General features: G+C 31.7%; 3 protein-coding genes and 1 long non-coding RNA gene across 4 annotated transcripts; 3 read left to right on the plus strand and 1 right to left on the minus strand.

Moving 5' to 3' along the window:
• Positions 1-204: 204 nt before the first annotated feature.
• Positions 205-589, plus strand: LOC130441801 (uncharacterized). Its single transcript, XM_056775597.1, has 2 exons — positions 205-346; positions 421-589. The coding sequence occupies exons 1-2, from the start codon at positions 309-311 to the stop codon at positions 587-589; spliced, it is 207 nt and encodes a 68-aa protein (XP_056631575.1). The 5' UTR covers positions 205-308.
• Positions 590-638: 49 nt separating this feature from the next.
• On the plus strand, positions 639-988 carry LOC130441800 (mitochondrial import inner membrane translocase subunit Tim10). The gene has a single exon (XM_056775596.1). The coding sequence runs from the start codon at positions 639-641 to the stop codon at positions 897-899; it is 261 nt and encodes an 86-aa protein (XP_056631574.1). The 3' UTR covers positions 900-988.
• Positions 989-1139: 151 nt separating this feature from the next.
• On the minus strand, positions 1140-14894 carry LOC130441799 (probable RNA-binding protein 19). The gene is made up of 14 exons (XM_056775595.1): positions 14780-14894; positions 14518-14722; positions 13138-13298; positions 12774-13073; positions 11568-11736; positions 11296-11508; positions 9704-9895; positions 9362-9624; positions 7728-7863; positions 7349-7647; positions 5512-5714; positions 4091-4207; positions 3903-4011; positions 1140-2863 (listed from the first exon to the last, which is right to left on the minus strand). Exons 1-14 carry the CDS (start codon positions 14813-14815, stop codon positions 2693-2695), a joined length of 2574 nt encoding a protein of 857 aa, XP_056631573.1. The 5' UTR covers positions 14816-14894; the 3' UTR covers positions 1140-2692.
• LOC130441802 (uncharacterized) lies at positions 1974-4085 on the plus strand. Its single transcript, XR_008909634.1, has 2 exons — positions 1974-3271; positions 3451-4085. It is a non-coding gene; the product is annotated as an uncharacterized LOC130441802 (long non-coding RNA).
• Positions 14895-15875: the final 981 nt, after the last annotated feature.

Genomic DNA, 15875 nt, shown 5'->3' on the forward strand with positions numbered 1-15875 from the left:
CTATACGTATAGCTACAAATATTTGATTTCATTTTAAGTCACTATAACCAATACTCCTACGCAAAAAAACTAAATCCTATAATTTGAAATAAAAAAATGAGCATTCTTATTCATTATTTATTGGAAAATCAGTAGTTTCAATATATCATGTTATGTATTAAATTTAAAATTGAATACATACAACAATTGACAGTTGACAGTGAATCTAAATCTAACAATCTAACCTCACGTTCAACTTTGAAAATCATTAAAAAATTATTTTGCACGTGTTTGTTTGTAACAAACATTTTGTATGAAATAAATAAAGTATGCCCTTTGGGAAGTGGGCAAAGATTGGAGTTGGCTGGTAAATCATTTTCTTATATCAAATTCCCTGAAACGTCAAGTAAATGAAGTTATAAAATAATAGTTTTATTGCAGGTCTATAGTTGTAGTTGCTGGTATATATTCCTTTTATCTTGCTAAAACAAGTGTAGAAAGCAGGCGATATGAGAATATGAAAATTAGAGAACGTATGCGTGAATCAAACGTGGGAGAATATACGCCAAGTTACAGAAAGTTTTCTACTGTTAAAACCAGTGAATCTTAAGCATTTATAAATTAGTGTAGTTGATTGGTCATCCAAAACGAAGTCTGCAATGGCCCAATCTCAGAAAGAAGTGCAAAACATGCAGCTAATTCAAGAACTAGAAATAGAAATGATGGCTGATATGTACAACCGTTTAACTGCCGCTTGTCATAAAAAATGCATTTCGCCAGTTTATGGTGATGCGGAAATTGCGAAAGGAGAAGCAGTTTGTATAGACAGATGTGTTGCTAAATTCCTAGATATTCATGAAAGAATAGGAAAAAAATTAGGACAAATGTCAGGGCAAGACGAAGCATTATTAAAAAAGTAGTAATTCCTATTACTTTCAGTAGTTGTTACATTTTATTATGTTACTTTAGTTCCTACTCAAATATATAGTCAATATAATTTCATATTAGATTTGCCTTATCCCTTTATTTATAAGTAATTAGGTGAAATTCATCATTGTAAATGATGGGTAGGTAGGTAGATAAAATTATTGAAAGCTCAAATTTCTCAAACTAATTAAACTCAATTACGATTTCTATGGCTTCTGAGTTTGATCTTGGATTGTATTAAAACTGACTTTTCTGATAACATTTGAAGCTTTATATGAATGATTAAAATGTCATTCCACATCAATTTAAACAAAAAAGAATAATTTTTTCACGATACACTTTGAATTCTTATGAAACTTTATACATTTGTTATATTTAGAGATGTATAACACCACCAAATTTTGTTGTTACTCAATTTCCAAGCCTTGGATAGTGCTGACTAAAACTTATATTAGAATGTTAAAAAATTCTCATTCACTTATTGGACACCCAATCTTGGTGAAATTTTTAAGGTTAGTTCTAATAAGCATAAGGAATTGAAGAAAAATTGATATATACTGCAAAACAGAATGGGATGGTATAGGAAGAACTGTTAAAAGGTGTAAAGAAATTTGAAAGTCTTCAAACGCCTCTTCAAGACCAAATACTGACTACAACTCCCTTTAAAAACTTTTGTAAATCAAACATTTCAAAAATAAATTTCCACTCTATTTCTAAAGAATCAGCAATAACAGTTGCGGACAACTTGAAACATGTTTTGAAAACCTGAATACTCTTCCAGGTACAAGAGATTTTCACAACTTCAGACCCTTGGAATCTTCTGCGACATTAGAAGCAAAGTGAATCAATACTTGACTTTAAATGTAAAAGAAAGTTTGTACCCCTATCACTATATTGCTTGTAAATATGAGAGTCTCTAGTTCTTTGGAACAATAACAAATGCTGCCGAAGAATATAGAGACGTAACAGTAAAATTTCTTTATCCTGCCGGACCATCCCCCTCATTTTACAGGTCAAAACAAGATGACATATGTAATGTGTAAATTCCGCACATACTTGCAGTGGTTGAGCCTCCTCACAACTCGACACGAAGAACATATCAATCAGTGCATAAAATTAATTGAAAATGGATCATCAGCTTTCAAAGCCTTTAATTAAAGTAAATATTGAACTTTCACATTGCTTGTAATTAATTTATCGAAACTTGCAATTGCCTTAATACTTAGAAGAAATAAAATACACTAAAATTTTATTAAATTGAAGCTCATTTCATGCAGATAATTTAAGTATTGATTCTCTTATTCCCTTTTTGTGATATTTAACTTTACGTTGAGCCATGATTGTGTTTTTAAGATTTAAAAAAGTCCAAAATATGATTTTTTTATAATATTTTATGTTCAACTTAGGGTTCTGATATATATATTTATTTTCGATTCCTAATACCTACCTTAAAAAATTTACCAAGATTGGGTGTCTAATAAGTAAATATTTTTTCCATTCTAAGTTTTACTCGGCACTATCCAAGACTTGGAAATTGAGATCCAACAAAACTTTAAAATGCCATAACTCAAAAGATATATATGTGAGATATAAACTCAAAATTTGGTGGTGTTATTTATCTCTATATATAGAACAAATGCACCGCCTTTCAACATACTTAGAGGGTTGTCAGTTCTATCAAAAGAAAACTTTTTCTTTCTGCAAATTCCTATTTTATTTACTCGGAATTTATATAATAGGAATGAATAAAAAAAAATTATTGTAAAATATTTGTATAATTTACAAATTATTCCATGTTGAAAACACTTTTCTTTGATTTCTTAGTCTCCACTTCTGGATTGAAATGACTAGCTGTTCTTTTTCTAATTTCATCTACTCCTTCTTCCGTAGCAGCCCATTCAAGTACCAAACGTCTTCCATACAAATGAGTACTTTGGGAAAGAGCTTCAAATGCAGCCTATCAAAAAAATTACATCATGATAATTGCATTTTATTTGTGTTAACCTAATTAACTGCCTTACAAATTGGTTACAGGATGTATTCATTATATTTAATCAAGGTAATGTTGATGTAAGGCATCGCTTTTCAATTGGACAGTTGAAATCCAAAGTTTTAATCTCATTTATATAGAAACAATAATATTTTTATTAACTAACCACCAAGAGAGGTATTAATAGTGGGGGAAAAGTATCAAAAGATCACTTACATAGGTGGTAACATGAGTCACAAGACATACAATGGAGGCATACCTTCTAGTTATTATGGATAGTGATCACTTTGAACCTCAGGACGTATATAATGTCGATGAAACCAGCGTTACAGCAGTGCAAAAAACTGATGAGTTACAAGACATGGTACTAAGCAGGTGGGTGTGATTACTTCGTGTCTTACAATTGGTTACAGGATGTATTAATTAGGTTTAATCAACGTAAGGTTCATGCAAGGCACTGCTTTTCAATTGGACAGTGGAAATCCAAGTTATAACCTCATTTTTATAGAAACAATAATATTTTTATAACCTAACCACTGGGTTGTATGTTTCAGGATTAAAAAATAAGTAATGGAATGTGACTTAAAAGAGGTATTAATAGTCGGGGAAAAGTATCAAAAGATCACTTATATAGGCGGTAACGTGAGTCACAAGGCATACAATGGAGGCATACCTTCTAGTTGTTATGGATAGCAACCACTTTGAATCTGAGGACATATTTAATGTCGATGAAACCAGCGTGCAAAAGCCTGATAGGGTTGTTGTAAGACATGATACTAGGCAAGTGGGTGTGATTACTTTGAAAGAAGCTGTCTGTCTGACATTTTCTGTTTTGTTTCAAAGTTTACATTTCTAGTGAACTGTTACATCTTCCATCTAACTTAAATCTTTATCATGAAGGTTTAATATGAAATTGATAGTCCGATAACTGGCTTATTAACTACAATACATAAAAAAAATTATATGGTTTTAAACATCCCGACATCCACATTAATGATGATCTAACCTTTGCATCTGATGATGTTGTGTAATCGATGAAGGCAAATCCTCTGTGACTATCCGATCCAGCAGCCATTTTTTTAGGTAATCTTAACGCACGAATTTCTCCAAATGTACTAAAAAAGAATTTCAATTTCTATTATTTGTAGATTTTTTCGATTGGTCGAAAATAAATGTTAAATATGACAAACTTACCTGAATAATTCTTCTATTTCCTTTTTTTTAGCTTGGAAAGGAACATTTCTGACTAATATTTTTGAGCCCGTCTGCTTTGTCGCCTTATTTACTTTTCTTGTTGTTTGTACTTCATTTCTATAACAAAAAATTGAACAAATTGTGTTTTAAAACGGACAAAAGTACTAATTTATTTAATGAAAGACTGAATTAAGATACTAATTTCATGTTATGATCAATTTAAGAGTACATAAACCACCATTGAATATTCCGAAAGTGTGAAAGAGACATAAGAGACTCACAATTTGGATTTAGGCACAAGAGAGGCAATAGTCGCAACACTAGTGCTTGTTCAGAACTGCTATGACTGGAGAAAGGACGTTTGCCTCTGTTTCATAGATTATGAAAAGGCATTCGATCGCGTACAGCACCACATACTAATGCAGCTCCTCAAAAGGCTCGATATGGGTCAAAAAAACATCCGATGCACTGAAAACCTATGCTGGAACCAAACAATATGTCAGACAACAAACAGATAAAAATGGGGGTGCGACAAAGAAGGGTGCTGTCTCTACTCTTATTCAATTTATATTCCGAAGCAATTTTCCAAGAGACCCTAGAGGATATAGAAATGGGAATCAAAGTGGATACCGTCCTAATCACTGATAATATGCATGACCTACAACAACTGACCATGACCTACGACATGGAGACGACTACGATTAACAAGTTGGAGACTTCTGAGATGTGGCTGCACTGCAGAATCCTTAAGGAGCCTTGGAGGGCTAATTTGCAAAACGAAAACATTCTGAGACGCATTGGCAAACAACGTGAAGGGCACTAATATCAATTTTTGCACCTACTGGTCGAAGGTAAAATTGAAGTAAAGAGAGGGATCGGAATGAAGAGACAGTGGACAGGACTACACGATATACAATCCTTAGAACATACCGCAGGAAATAGTGAAGCGATGGAAAATGTTATCGCAAACATCTATTACTTGATATGCATTGAAAGAAGAAGAAGAAACCAGCAAAATGGTGGATACCGTGTGGTTGATTAGAATTGATTTGTTCCTTTTTGTTAATTTTTTGATGGAGCATTGCAAGTATGTATAAGTTTCAAATTCTGATTGTTTCAATTTAATATGAAAATACTTATCAATGGTTTGGAATGAAAATATTTAATTAAAAACTAAACAACGAATTTTCTGAAACATAAAAGAAACAAAAAAAATAACGAACGCAAGAGTGAAAATTTTCCAAAAACCAGAAACTGTTACATTCTAGGAGACATAGATCAGGTATTAAAAACGCGTTTTTTTTAATTTCAAAAGAGCATTCGACTAAACTAACCATTGGATATTACACAAATTTACTAAATTTTGAGTTACTACAAAAGAATCTGTTATTGTACCACTCACAATTATACAGGGAACTTACTTAAATGTCCTCTCGGATCTTTTCAATTCCAATGATTTTCCGTCCAACACGCTCTGTTGTAGGGTTTTTAAAGCCTTATCTGCACTAGCCTTATGTACAAACCGAATAAAACCGTAACCCATCGATAACGTCTTATTAGGATCTTTGGGATCCTTCTTTGAGGCAACATTAGCATAATGAATTTTACCACAAGCCACAAAATGCTGAAAAAAAACAAGATATTTCTACAATAACAAAGAACTTAACCAAAAATCACGAAAATTTATTCAATTTTTTACTATATATCAGGGGAGTATAAAATATCCGGCCAGTGCCGTTAATCTGGCCCGTGACAACCAATGTTTTATTGCTGTTATTATTGGTGTGATAAGTTGAATGGAAGAGAATGAAAACACATAACGATAATCATGTTTTATTTACGTGTAAGGTGAAATTTTGATGACGCGGGAAACTCAACCAATGTATGTAATATTTATAACAAACAAATATGAAATTAATCCCAACTAATAAAGCAATAACACAACAAAAATTTGGAGTTCCAAGACAATACAATCTTGCCAATCACTATCACACGTTCCCTCGGTGTCGCTTTTATATGAGAAGGAAATACAAGGTTAGAAGCGAGGAAATTGTGAGCTTCGAAACTCTTGTAATTCTTACAGCTTCTTTGGCTGTAAAGTTCGTGCGGAAAACTAGGTACTTAAGCCTGTCTAATTCGTCACTAGTCCGTATCTTCGTACCATAGTTCAAACGAGTCACTACCACACTTCTGAACTTTCTTCTGTTCAATTTCTGACTGTATCCCCTCAAATAAGTCATATTTCATCAAACAATAATCACTACAATGCTCCGGTATGTCCTCTATCCTCGAAACTATGGAGAGTAGAGGTAAGGAGAACCATCTCTGTGCTACAGAAAGTGTCCATCAAATCCTTTACGTTAGGGAGGCGCTACTACAGCATGAGTTTAAAGAAAGATAATGTCTTCGGCGTACTACTTGAGTTACTTTTCATTTTACGTCCACTCGGACAACTTTTCACTGAGAAATTTTTTTTGTCATTATGATTCTATCGCGTATTAAAGTTTTGTGATAATGGACTTTATAATTACTTGCGAAAATTGCAAATTCACAATAATTAACCAAAATTCAGCGTTTATTAAATTTTCTAACACTGCATACTTCACTCTATCTAAAATAACTAAGTTCATATAATATCTCGTCCGACAAGAGCGCCATTCTGGTCAAATTTTGAATTATAATTTACCGTCTACAAGTGGACAGTTTTTATCTTACCTCTACCCTCCATACTAGAAACGCATCAACAGCATGGTCGACGCCTTGATGTCATACCTGCTCAATAGATGGCGCATAAGTATCTGGGAGGTGCAATCAATCCGAAAAAATTTTGTTGTAGACTGTTGTTGTACCGATTATTGGAATTTGCACAAAGGAAAATTAAATTTACTACAAAATAAGTATGAAATGCCATTCGCATAAAAAAATATTCTCAGAACTAAATAGATAATTGTCATGACTGCTCGATAGATGACGCTCACGTCGCCCTGCCGGGACCTCGTGCACCCCAAGGATTAGTGTAGGACTTGAGTGTCAACATATAATTGAATATACGAGTAAGAGACACTGACACATATCTGAGGAACGAAAAAAATTTTTTCCTGTCTCAGATAATTCCTAATAAGTAACATAAAAAAAAGATATTTCTTCCAATCCTAGATACGGCAGTTTAGTTTTGGTATTAATTATGTGAGATCATGAAAACAGTAGAGGGGATACTATTCACTATCAAAACTTGAGAAATCTCAAATTTGACCTTACTTGTTTCAGTTGTTCATCTGTAGTTTTAAAATTCAAATTTTTCACAAAAAGCGTCGTATCTGGTTCAGGTTCCTCTTCTTCTTCTTCCACTTCTCTTATGTCTCCCTCAATTTCTTTTTCCTTAGTGAGTTCTTGCACGCCTGCTCCATTTGTTGATTCCACTTTTTGATTAGTTTTGGGGTCTGTCAAACTATTATCAGGAGCCCATTCAAGGTACAAAGGCATATTCTTAAATTTCGTGTAAGCCAATTTGCTAAAAGCTTTTTTGGCTTCAGATGGTTCCAAAAATTCAACAATTGCTAAAACAGAAATAATATAAAACAATAAACCAAATTTGATTAATTTTTCATGTAATTTGTTGTGGGCACTAACTTCTTACCTGTAATGCCACTAGGTGGTAAAATAACCCTTCCTACGTCTCCATGCTTTTCGAAAATTTCACGAATTTCTTTAACTTCGGTCTTCGATGGTAAATTCTTTAATAATATCAGAGTTTTTGATCTTTTTACTACTGCCTAAAATATTAATTATTGTTATAAATTGATAAACATATACCACTAAAGGAATCACACTATTCAATTTGTAACGATTGGCACTACCTAATTGAGAATCGTCATTTACATGCCTCGGAAAGTTATCGTGACAAAAACAGCTATAGTCCCAAAATAATTAATTTAAATAAGTTGGTTTGCAAAAACAATCAAGGATTTCCGCTCAACGCGCTTAACTCTACCCCACCCCCTCAAAAAATAACCAGAAAAACGACCTTTTTCCTAATTATCTGCAAAAATGTAAGCCACACCTACTCCAAAATAATTCAGGTTTCTATTAAATTATACCTCCTTCCGATGCCCGTGGAAAGCCTTACAATAGGTCCTCTAAGACTCCAGATGAAGTTCTAGGCCTTATACGACAACACATTAAATCTTTCAGGGCCAGGCAGTTTAATTACTCTAGATAATCCTGACAAAGTGTTTTACCTCAGGATCTGAGTGTTAAGAATCCAAATTTTGGTGTTGATTATAATGTTTATAAAGACGACTATAGCATTTTGTTTGGTATGCTAAGAACAGACACTTGTTTACATTGTGATGAAAATAATTTTGAAAATAGAATGATAAGGTCATTGAAAATCAGTTATAAGAAAAAGAGGTGCACTTAGGAAGAATCATTAAATTTACGGAATTAAAAATATATAAACTAGAAGCAAGAGCAGGCAGATGTATGGCCATATTGTTCAACCATTACCAGTAAGAACTAGCGAAGGTGTTTTTCAAATACCAACTTTGGTACTATGTAGTTGGGATTCCCTACATGAAGAATGATTCAGCATCTTAATCATGAAGATCTTTCTAATAATTATTAGTTATCTTCAGTGATGAATATACTGGCCAGAATAAAAAACATTTCCACTAAATGCTGATGCATTGTTATAAAGAAACTAACCCACATATCTCCCATTAGAAGCCATTCTGTTCTTCTGAATAACCAAGACATTGCCCTGATTCAGAAAAATAATCTGTAGCCCAGAATTGACAGAAGACTGGGATCAACTAATACCTGAATAAAGAGACAACCCATCTCCATTTATGTTAGTTAATATGACTCAAAAAAACTTTTTTCGATAAAAAGCATGTATCTAATATTTTGTGAAGAACCTAAGATCCAGTTTAGGACCAAGGGAAACTCGTGTTATTTGTAAGATCTTCATTTGTTAAAACTCGCAGTACATATTTTAGCATCGGGCAATATGATGAAGTTACATAAATTATAAACATACTGTGATTTCTTTTATAAAATACTTGTAGTAAAATGTTTCTATTTGTATTTCTGTCAAAACAGCCCACGTCAAAGTTTTTTTTTAATTATTTTTCCACCCAGTTTGTTGAAAAATATATTTCTGTACATATTCTTATGAACTACATGTACACAAATATTATCAGCTTATCGATTCCTTGAATTTGACTGTTTTCGAACTGAAAAACCGCATAAGTAAAAAGTTTTGTTACATACATTATTAAATGCATCTAAGATAACCCCTTGTTGTTCCAAATACTTTCTAGTTTGAGCAACAATTTGGGTTTCCCCAAGGGCAAGTCGTACGGCGGCACTTCCTTTACCATCTGGTCCAATAACGTCTTCTTTAGTAGTACCAAAACTATCTGCAATTACTTCGGCTACTGCATCGTGTCCCAAAAATAACGAGTTCCAATTGTGAGATGAACCTGCTTGCGCTTTAAGTTTTGCCGATTTTTTCTTTTTATAGTTGTTTGTATCTAAAAATGATTTTACAAGAAAATTTCAGCGAAAATAAAAATGGTACCAATGTAAAAAAAGCCGTTTAATTACAATTACCTTCCAAATCTTCATCATTCGTGTCTTTATTTTTACCAGGAAGAAGATGAAGCATTCTTCCATGTAAGATGTAACCGTCTAATTGTGAATAGGCTTTAACTGCATGTTCTGGCAGTAAATATGTTACAGTACCAAAACCTTTCATTTGTTTTGTACTGGCATCTACAGGTAAATTTACTTCAGTCAATGGACCTTGAATAAATAGGACATATTTAAAACTAGGACAAAATAATGAATTTATGTACAATTTTCACTAAAAATATCACTTTTAATGACAGTCTACAGTGTTAACATTCTACTGGTATGAAGACCTCGAACATTGTATTAAAACCTACTGTGATTTTAAGAATGAAAAATCCATTTGAACATAAATATGGATGAAATCCTCATCTACAAAAGTAGCAAGAATGAATTTTGACCACATTTATAGTAGTTATTCAAAAATGAAACCAATGCCTATCAGAGTTTTTCAAAGTGCAAGCAAACCATCAATCATTTGAACTGTTTTCAAACCCATATGTTGAGATATTAAAAAAAATATCCTGAGATGGTATTCAGTTGGAAATAGAGGCTTAATTAATATTCGTCGTTTTATAGTAGAATCTCCCTCAATGGAGTTCATGAAAGGTAAGTTAATAAATTATACAATTAATGTCCGAGAAACAATGTAAACAAATCGCCCGCTATAATAAAAATATATATAAAAACAAACATCAAACGAATTTTGCCGTATTTCAAACGCGACTTCGCCAAATTTTAGAATTCTATTATAACCGGACAGGACCGGCTTCACGACCTATGTCTTCGATCTGTTTGTAACAGTATTGTCACCTAATATTTTAAGAAGACACACTTCGCGTTTTACAATTTTTTTTATCAATTTATTTGCTACAAACTTGTAAATATGTAATATTTTCAGCATAAACGAATGTTATCTTTCCCCGTCCTGTTCGTTTGTGTATGGTGGTTGCTTGTTTTCTTTTCGTTATTTTTCATCTGGATTACTAACCAAATCTCAAAAATTTGGCGATTATATCGATCACACATTGTCTTTGTTATAAAGTAGAAAGTTTACCAAAAAATCAATAATTTCTTATGATTGGTCTTTTCGTGACAGTTGTTTTCCACTTTTCCTAAAATTTCTTGAGATGGATTTTGATTATATGGGCCTCAGATCTATTATTTTACTATTTAGACTAAAATTTCAAGTAACACTTTCTATTGTTTATAAAACAACAAAACTAGTTCGCATTCTGGCTTTATTGTTCACCTCTATTGAAGTTTGAAAGAAAATCAACAGATGCCACCCACTTCGTAGTTTTCGCGAATGTAACGTGACATAAATATCCTCATAAAGAAGAAGAATATAGCAACATTACTGAAGCTTCTTAAAAATGTATTATTTTAAAAACATGGAATTAAGTAATTTACGACAAAAAAATTATAGTTGGAAGTGGCATCAAAAGTGGTTGAAACAGGGTTGAAAAATAATTGAAGAATATAGTAATTTAAAGTATTAGTGCTCAACAATAAAGTGAAAGTAGGAATCAATACAGTTGAGATAAATATGTAAAAAACCACTTGAAATTTACCAAATTCTGAAAACAGTTTTTCTATGTCTTCCTCAGTGGTAGTATATGCTAAATTCCTAATAAAAATTCTTCCGGATTCCCCAATGTTTTCCTCATTTTTGATAGCTTCCTCTTGTGTTTGCCATTTATTTTTAGAAATATTCCGAAGTGTATTATCACTTTGAGATTTTTCTTCGCTAGTTGTATATTTTGCCACTGATACTTGTTTTCCACCTAAAAGAATACAATTCAGTGCTGTAGAATTTGTATAATATTTGAACTAATAAACTCACTTATAAAACTCCTATTTTTGACTAGTGCTTTATTCAATTCTTTTTCAGTTTTAAACCCCACAAATGCTATGCCATGTATATTCCTAGGTACCCTTATGCTATAACATGAAACTGGTTTGAAAAATTGTTTTATATCTCTCTTCTTTATATTGTAAGGTAAATCACGAAGCTGAAACCAAAACATCAACGTGCAATATTGAAAAACACTATAAACGAGAAAAAAATAACAATCAATTCAATTTTGAATGGTGTTGTGGGTTGAGAACTCAATATAAAACTGTTTACGAGTTTTTTTTTAATACCAACGTTTCGATCCTTTATTTATCTCCGTCGTTCGAATTATAATGCACTATATATTTCTAGCCTTGATACAGATCAAATAAAGAATCAAAACGTTGACATTTAAAAAAAAAACTTAGTTTTATTTTGAGTCCTCAATCCACAACACTATTCGAAACTTCATACTAGAAATGACAATAATGAAATCAATTTAAGTTACGAACTCGTCCATGACATTGAACGTGAAGCAAGTCCTGTTCGATTATGTTAATTTGTTTGAATTATTTCTATAGCTTTACAGCATGTTATGGCCGATTTTTTAGAATCAATTTCTAAGACAGCCTTTTTTTTGTTTACACTCTGAAACCGAATGATCGAAAAATCCGTTTTTAATAAATGTGCACTTGTTTAACATCAAGGAAGTAATTAAATAATTAGATATCATCCTGAACACATCAAAATATGTTAAGAATTAGATAAGTGTTTAGAAATATATCTTAGTGTATACTTTAGAGAATAGAAAATAGTTTAGTGTACTTAGTGTTAGTGTATAAATAAATTAAGTAAATAAGATACGTCGTGCGTATGAATCTACTCCACTGTTAAAAAACAGGTTCAGTTAGCATATTAAGTTTCTATTCACTCTATCTATTGGATGGAGATTAAGTACATTAGATGAGGTTAGGTTGGATTAGGTTAGTTATTAAGTTTTTAATCACTTTATATAGGGATTAAATAGATTTTTAGTTCACAGCAAACAAACAAACTTTGCACATATCGTGATGATTTCTCAAAAAATACTTTCTTTTAATAACAATTTAGTAAATTCAACTTGTTTTGGAACAACAAATGAATAAAAATATTCAAAATTTAAAAAATCAAATCATTCAATTCTAATTTTTTAATAATAATCCTGTTGTTAAATACCTTCACAGTGAACAATTTTATTTTTTCCTTTATCTTTTTCTTCATTTTTTCTCTTGGTTTTTTCTCGGTACCACCTGCTATAAGTTTTTTCATATATTCTAAATCAGATATTTGCTTATTTGCAATTTTATCTGCACTACAATCGTTTTCACTGTTGGATACTTCATTCTCTTCATTTAAATTGTTTTCAGTTTCGTTTTCACATTCATCTTTACGAATTTGTTTCAATTTTTGAAATTTCTCAATTTCCTTTGGATGACTAACTTGTAAATACTCTTCAAATAATGGATCGTCTTTATACTGAAAATGAAAGAACATATATTGAACACACTTTAATTCACTTATATCCCTACGGATGAATTACCTTTTCCAACAACTGTTCAGTTGCGTCGACTTTCTTTTCCTTTTTTGGTTTAACTTTTTTCTGTTCAGGAATGTCTTCTTTGATAGTAGTTTTGTTATTTTTCTTGAATTCTTTACTATCAGGCGCATATTTACTCCAAGATCTTGGTTTATTCTTATCCCCTAGAATAGTAGTTTCTAATTTTAGTACATTCATCTTTAAAATACTATTCCTGTAATTAACTCCTCGCTTCATGGGGAAAGCCAACTGTGCCATGTGTCAGTCATTGTGGGATCCTGGGCTCGTCCCCACTTCTAGTCCTACCCTACAGGACTCACATATGACCCGCCCTTTACCCCCTACTCAACTGTCCCAAAACCAAAACAATAATAAAAATCTAATTGTAGAAAAGTGCCGGTTATGCTGATACTGATAAGCCAATTTTGTTGTCATACATAGTGCTGAATACAGGACCAAGATCAAGCTCCCATCTACATTTAAGAATATTGAAACTGCATTAACATATATGTGCTTTAAAATAGCGAGACCTCCGTGATTCGATGGGTCGCCATAAGTATGATGCCTTAATATTGTAAACTATTATTACCTATTATAAATTTAGTGAACATTTTTATAGAGAATCTGATGACCCTTAACTTTAACTATATAATAATAACAATTTAGATAATGTAACTAATAATACTGATTGTACATTATCGAGGACTTGGGTAGCCCTTACAGCATCTAATGATGGGGGCCCTATTACCATAAATAATATTTGGATTTAGACAAAATTTTTGTGAGAAATCTGACGACAAAATCAAACAAGTATGAAAACTTGTTGAAACCAAATAAAAAAGTTTTTTCCTTGTCCGTGGAGGCCATTCATGGGGCCTAGTGCGGCTGCCCCGGATGCTCCTGCCCTAAGTACTGCCTCTCCCACTTAGATTTTCCTCCTGTGTTGTAGATTTTGGTAAATAATTTTAATTAAAGTAAATTCAATTAAAAAATGTTCAAATTTTCATAAAAGAAAATGTTATGTTGAGACCGAAGTGATTTTCAGCTTTTAGTGAGGATTTCTAAGATTATTAAAGGATGAATTTGTAAAGAAATGCATTATAGGTCTATTTTAGTAGACAGCAGTTCAATATAGCGTTCAACTTTGTGGATGGCCCGCATCACGAAAAATTCGTTTAGACCTACTAAAGTAGGGGGTAGAACGCCAGGAAAGCCTTATTGGCTCAACTATAGGAGGATGTCGCAGTGAAAATATTAAATACTTATAAATTCATATGATTGTATGTTTTGACTATTCCCTTCACATACATTACAGAAAATTATTGTAATGGGGGCGTATAAAAATTAGATACTTATTTACCATGTCATAAAATATAAAAATACCTAATGTGCTACAGGTTTCCACTGTTATTTTACTTGTGTTGATATAAGTGTTATGAAAAGATTTTATTGCTTCCTCGGCCTCGGATTCTTTTTGATATCCCACAAAACCAAACTTTCTAAATTTACCATCCGAGGTGTATTTTAATTGAATATCAGTGATGGTTCCCTTTTGACTAAATAACTGTTTTACAGATTGTTCAGTTGCCTAAAACATAATAAAAATGCAATTAATTTGAACTTGAATTTATTTCTATTTCATTACATTTTTGGGAAGATTTTTCACTATCAAACGGGACATGATGTAGATTTCTATTACTTTAGTTTAAAAATAGGTTATGTTTATATTTTTCACATGCCAGAGTTTTAAATCTTATATCAAGAATCTTCTTCTAGAAGTATATTATTCACAAGACCTAACCTCTAGTGTTCACAGTTCGGCTAAGAGGCAAGGTATTATAATTAAATTATTCAAATTAATAATAATTGAAAAGTTCAAGTTTCAAATAAGTATTAATTAAATAGTATTAAATCGAAACATAAATAAATCATTCAATATTTGAATGTCTTTCTATAAACATTGACATTTGTAATACTGGTTGCCGCATAACAGACAAATATTCCTGAATAAATTCAGTAAGTATCACTTTCAATTCAGACTTTCCCTGTGAAATTTAATTGATTCGGTATTATTATTATATAAATGTAATTTCTCATTGTAACGCCGCATTTTAATATAAAATAACATAAAAAAAATTGATTTGATTATGTATTTCCTTAATACTTTAACGCCCCTAATTTGGATTTAACAGAACTAATTACATTTCAATTTTTTGTGTTAAGTTGATTACTTTCGGCAGTATGTAGCGTATGATTTTCTTTTAAAAATACCATACTATATTGATATTAAATTGGCGAATGAAATACAAAATATATTTCAACTTTAAATGTGGTTTGAAATAATATACTAACGCCAAATAAAATCGAATCAGAACTAATGATTCAAAGGGTTACATTGAGTTTTAGAAATAGTAACAGCCGGAGGTAACAAGATAAATATTCCTTTGTATTACGATGAGTAATTGGTTTCATTGGATTTGTAGAAAATTAAATAAATACGAGAGTGGTTCAAATATGAATTAAATTTTTTTAATAGAAAGAGGCTGCACCTGATATTGGACTAGTCTGGATAGATATAATAAACTTTTACGTTTATACGTAGATTATTCAAAATGCCTTATAAACTACAATGACTACTAATTTTTCCAACGATGATCTGTATTAAAAAAACAACATTTTTTTTGAGAAGAATCTAAAAAATAATATATTTTGTGATGCAAAAATACCTAATCACATGAAAA

This window comes from Diorhabda sublineata, chromosome 3 (genome assembly GCF_026230105.1).
Source record: "Diorhabda sublineata isolate icDioSubl1.1 chromosome 3, icDioSubl1.1, whole genome shotgun sequence".
NCBI classification, from domain to species: domain Eukaryota; kingdom Metazoa; phylum Arthropoda; class Insecta; order Coleoptera; family Chrysomelidae; genus Diorhabda; species Diorhabda sublineata.

What these genes read in the sequence shown, in the direction of transcription:
- LOC130441801 (XM_056775597.1), top strand. Translation starts at nt 309, where the DNA reads ATGCCCTTTGGGAAGTGGGCAAAGATTGGAGTTGGCTG. An exon ending in GCAAAGATTGGAGTTGGCTG is followed by an intron (nt 347 to 420) that starts GTAAATCATTTT and finishes GTTTTATTGCAG; the next exon opens with GTCTATAGTTGTAGTTGCTG.
- LOC130441800 (XM_056775596.1), top strand. Translation starts at nt 639, where the DNA reads ATGGCCCAATCTCAGAAAGAAGTGCAAAACATGCAGCTAATTCAAGAA.
- LOC130441799 (XM_056775595.1), bottom strand. Translation starts at nt 14,815, where the DNA reads ATGTCCCGTTTGATAGTGAAAAATCTTCCCAAAAAT. An exon ending in ACCACCTAGTGGCATTACAG is followed by an intron (nt 7,648 to 7,727) that starts GTAAGAAGTTAG and finishes TTTCTGTTTTAG; the next exon opens with CAATTGTTGAATTTTTGGAA. An exon ending in CAGATGAACAACTGAAACAA is followed by an intron (nt 5,715 to 7,348) that starts GTAAGGTCAAAT and finishes GTTTTTTTTCAG; the next exon opens with CATTTTGTGGCTTGTGGTAA.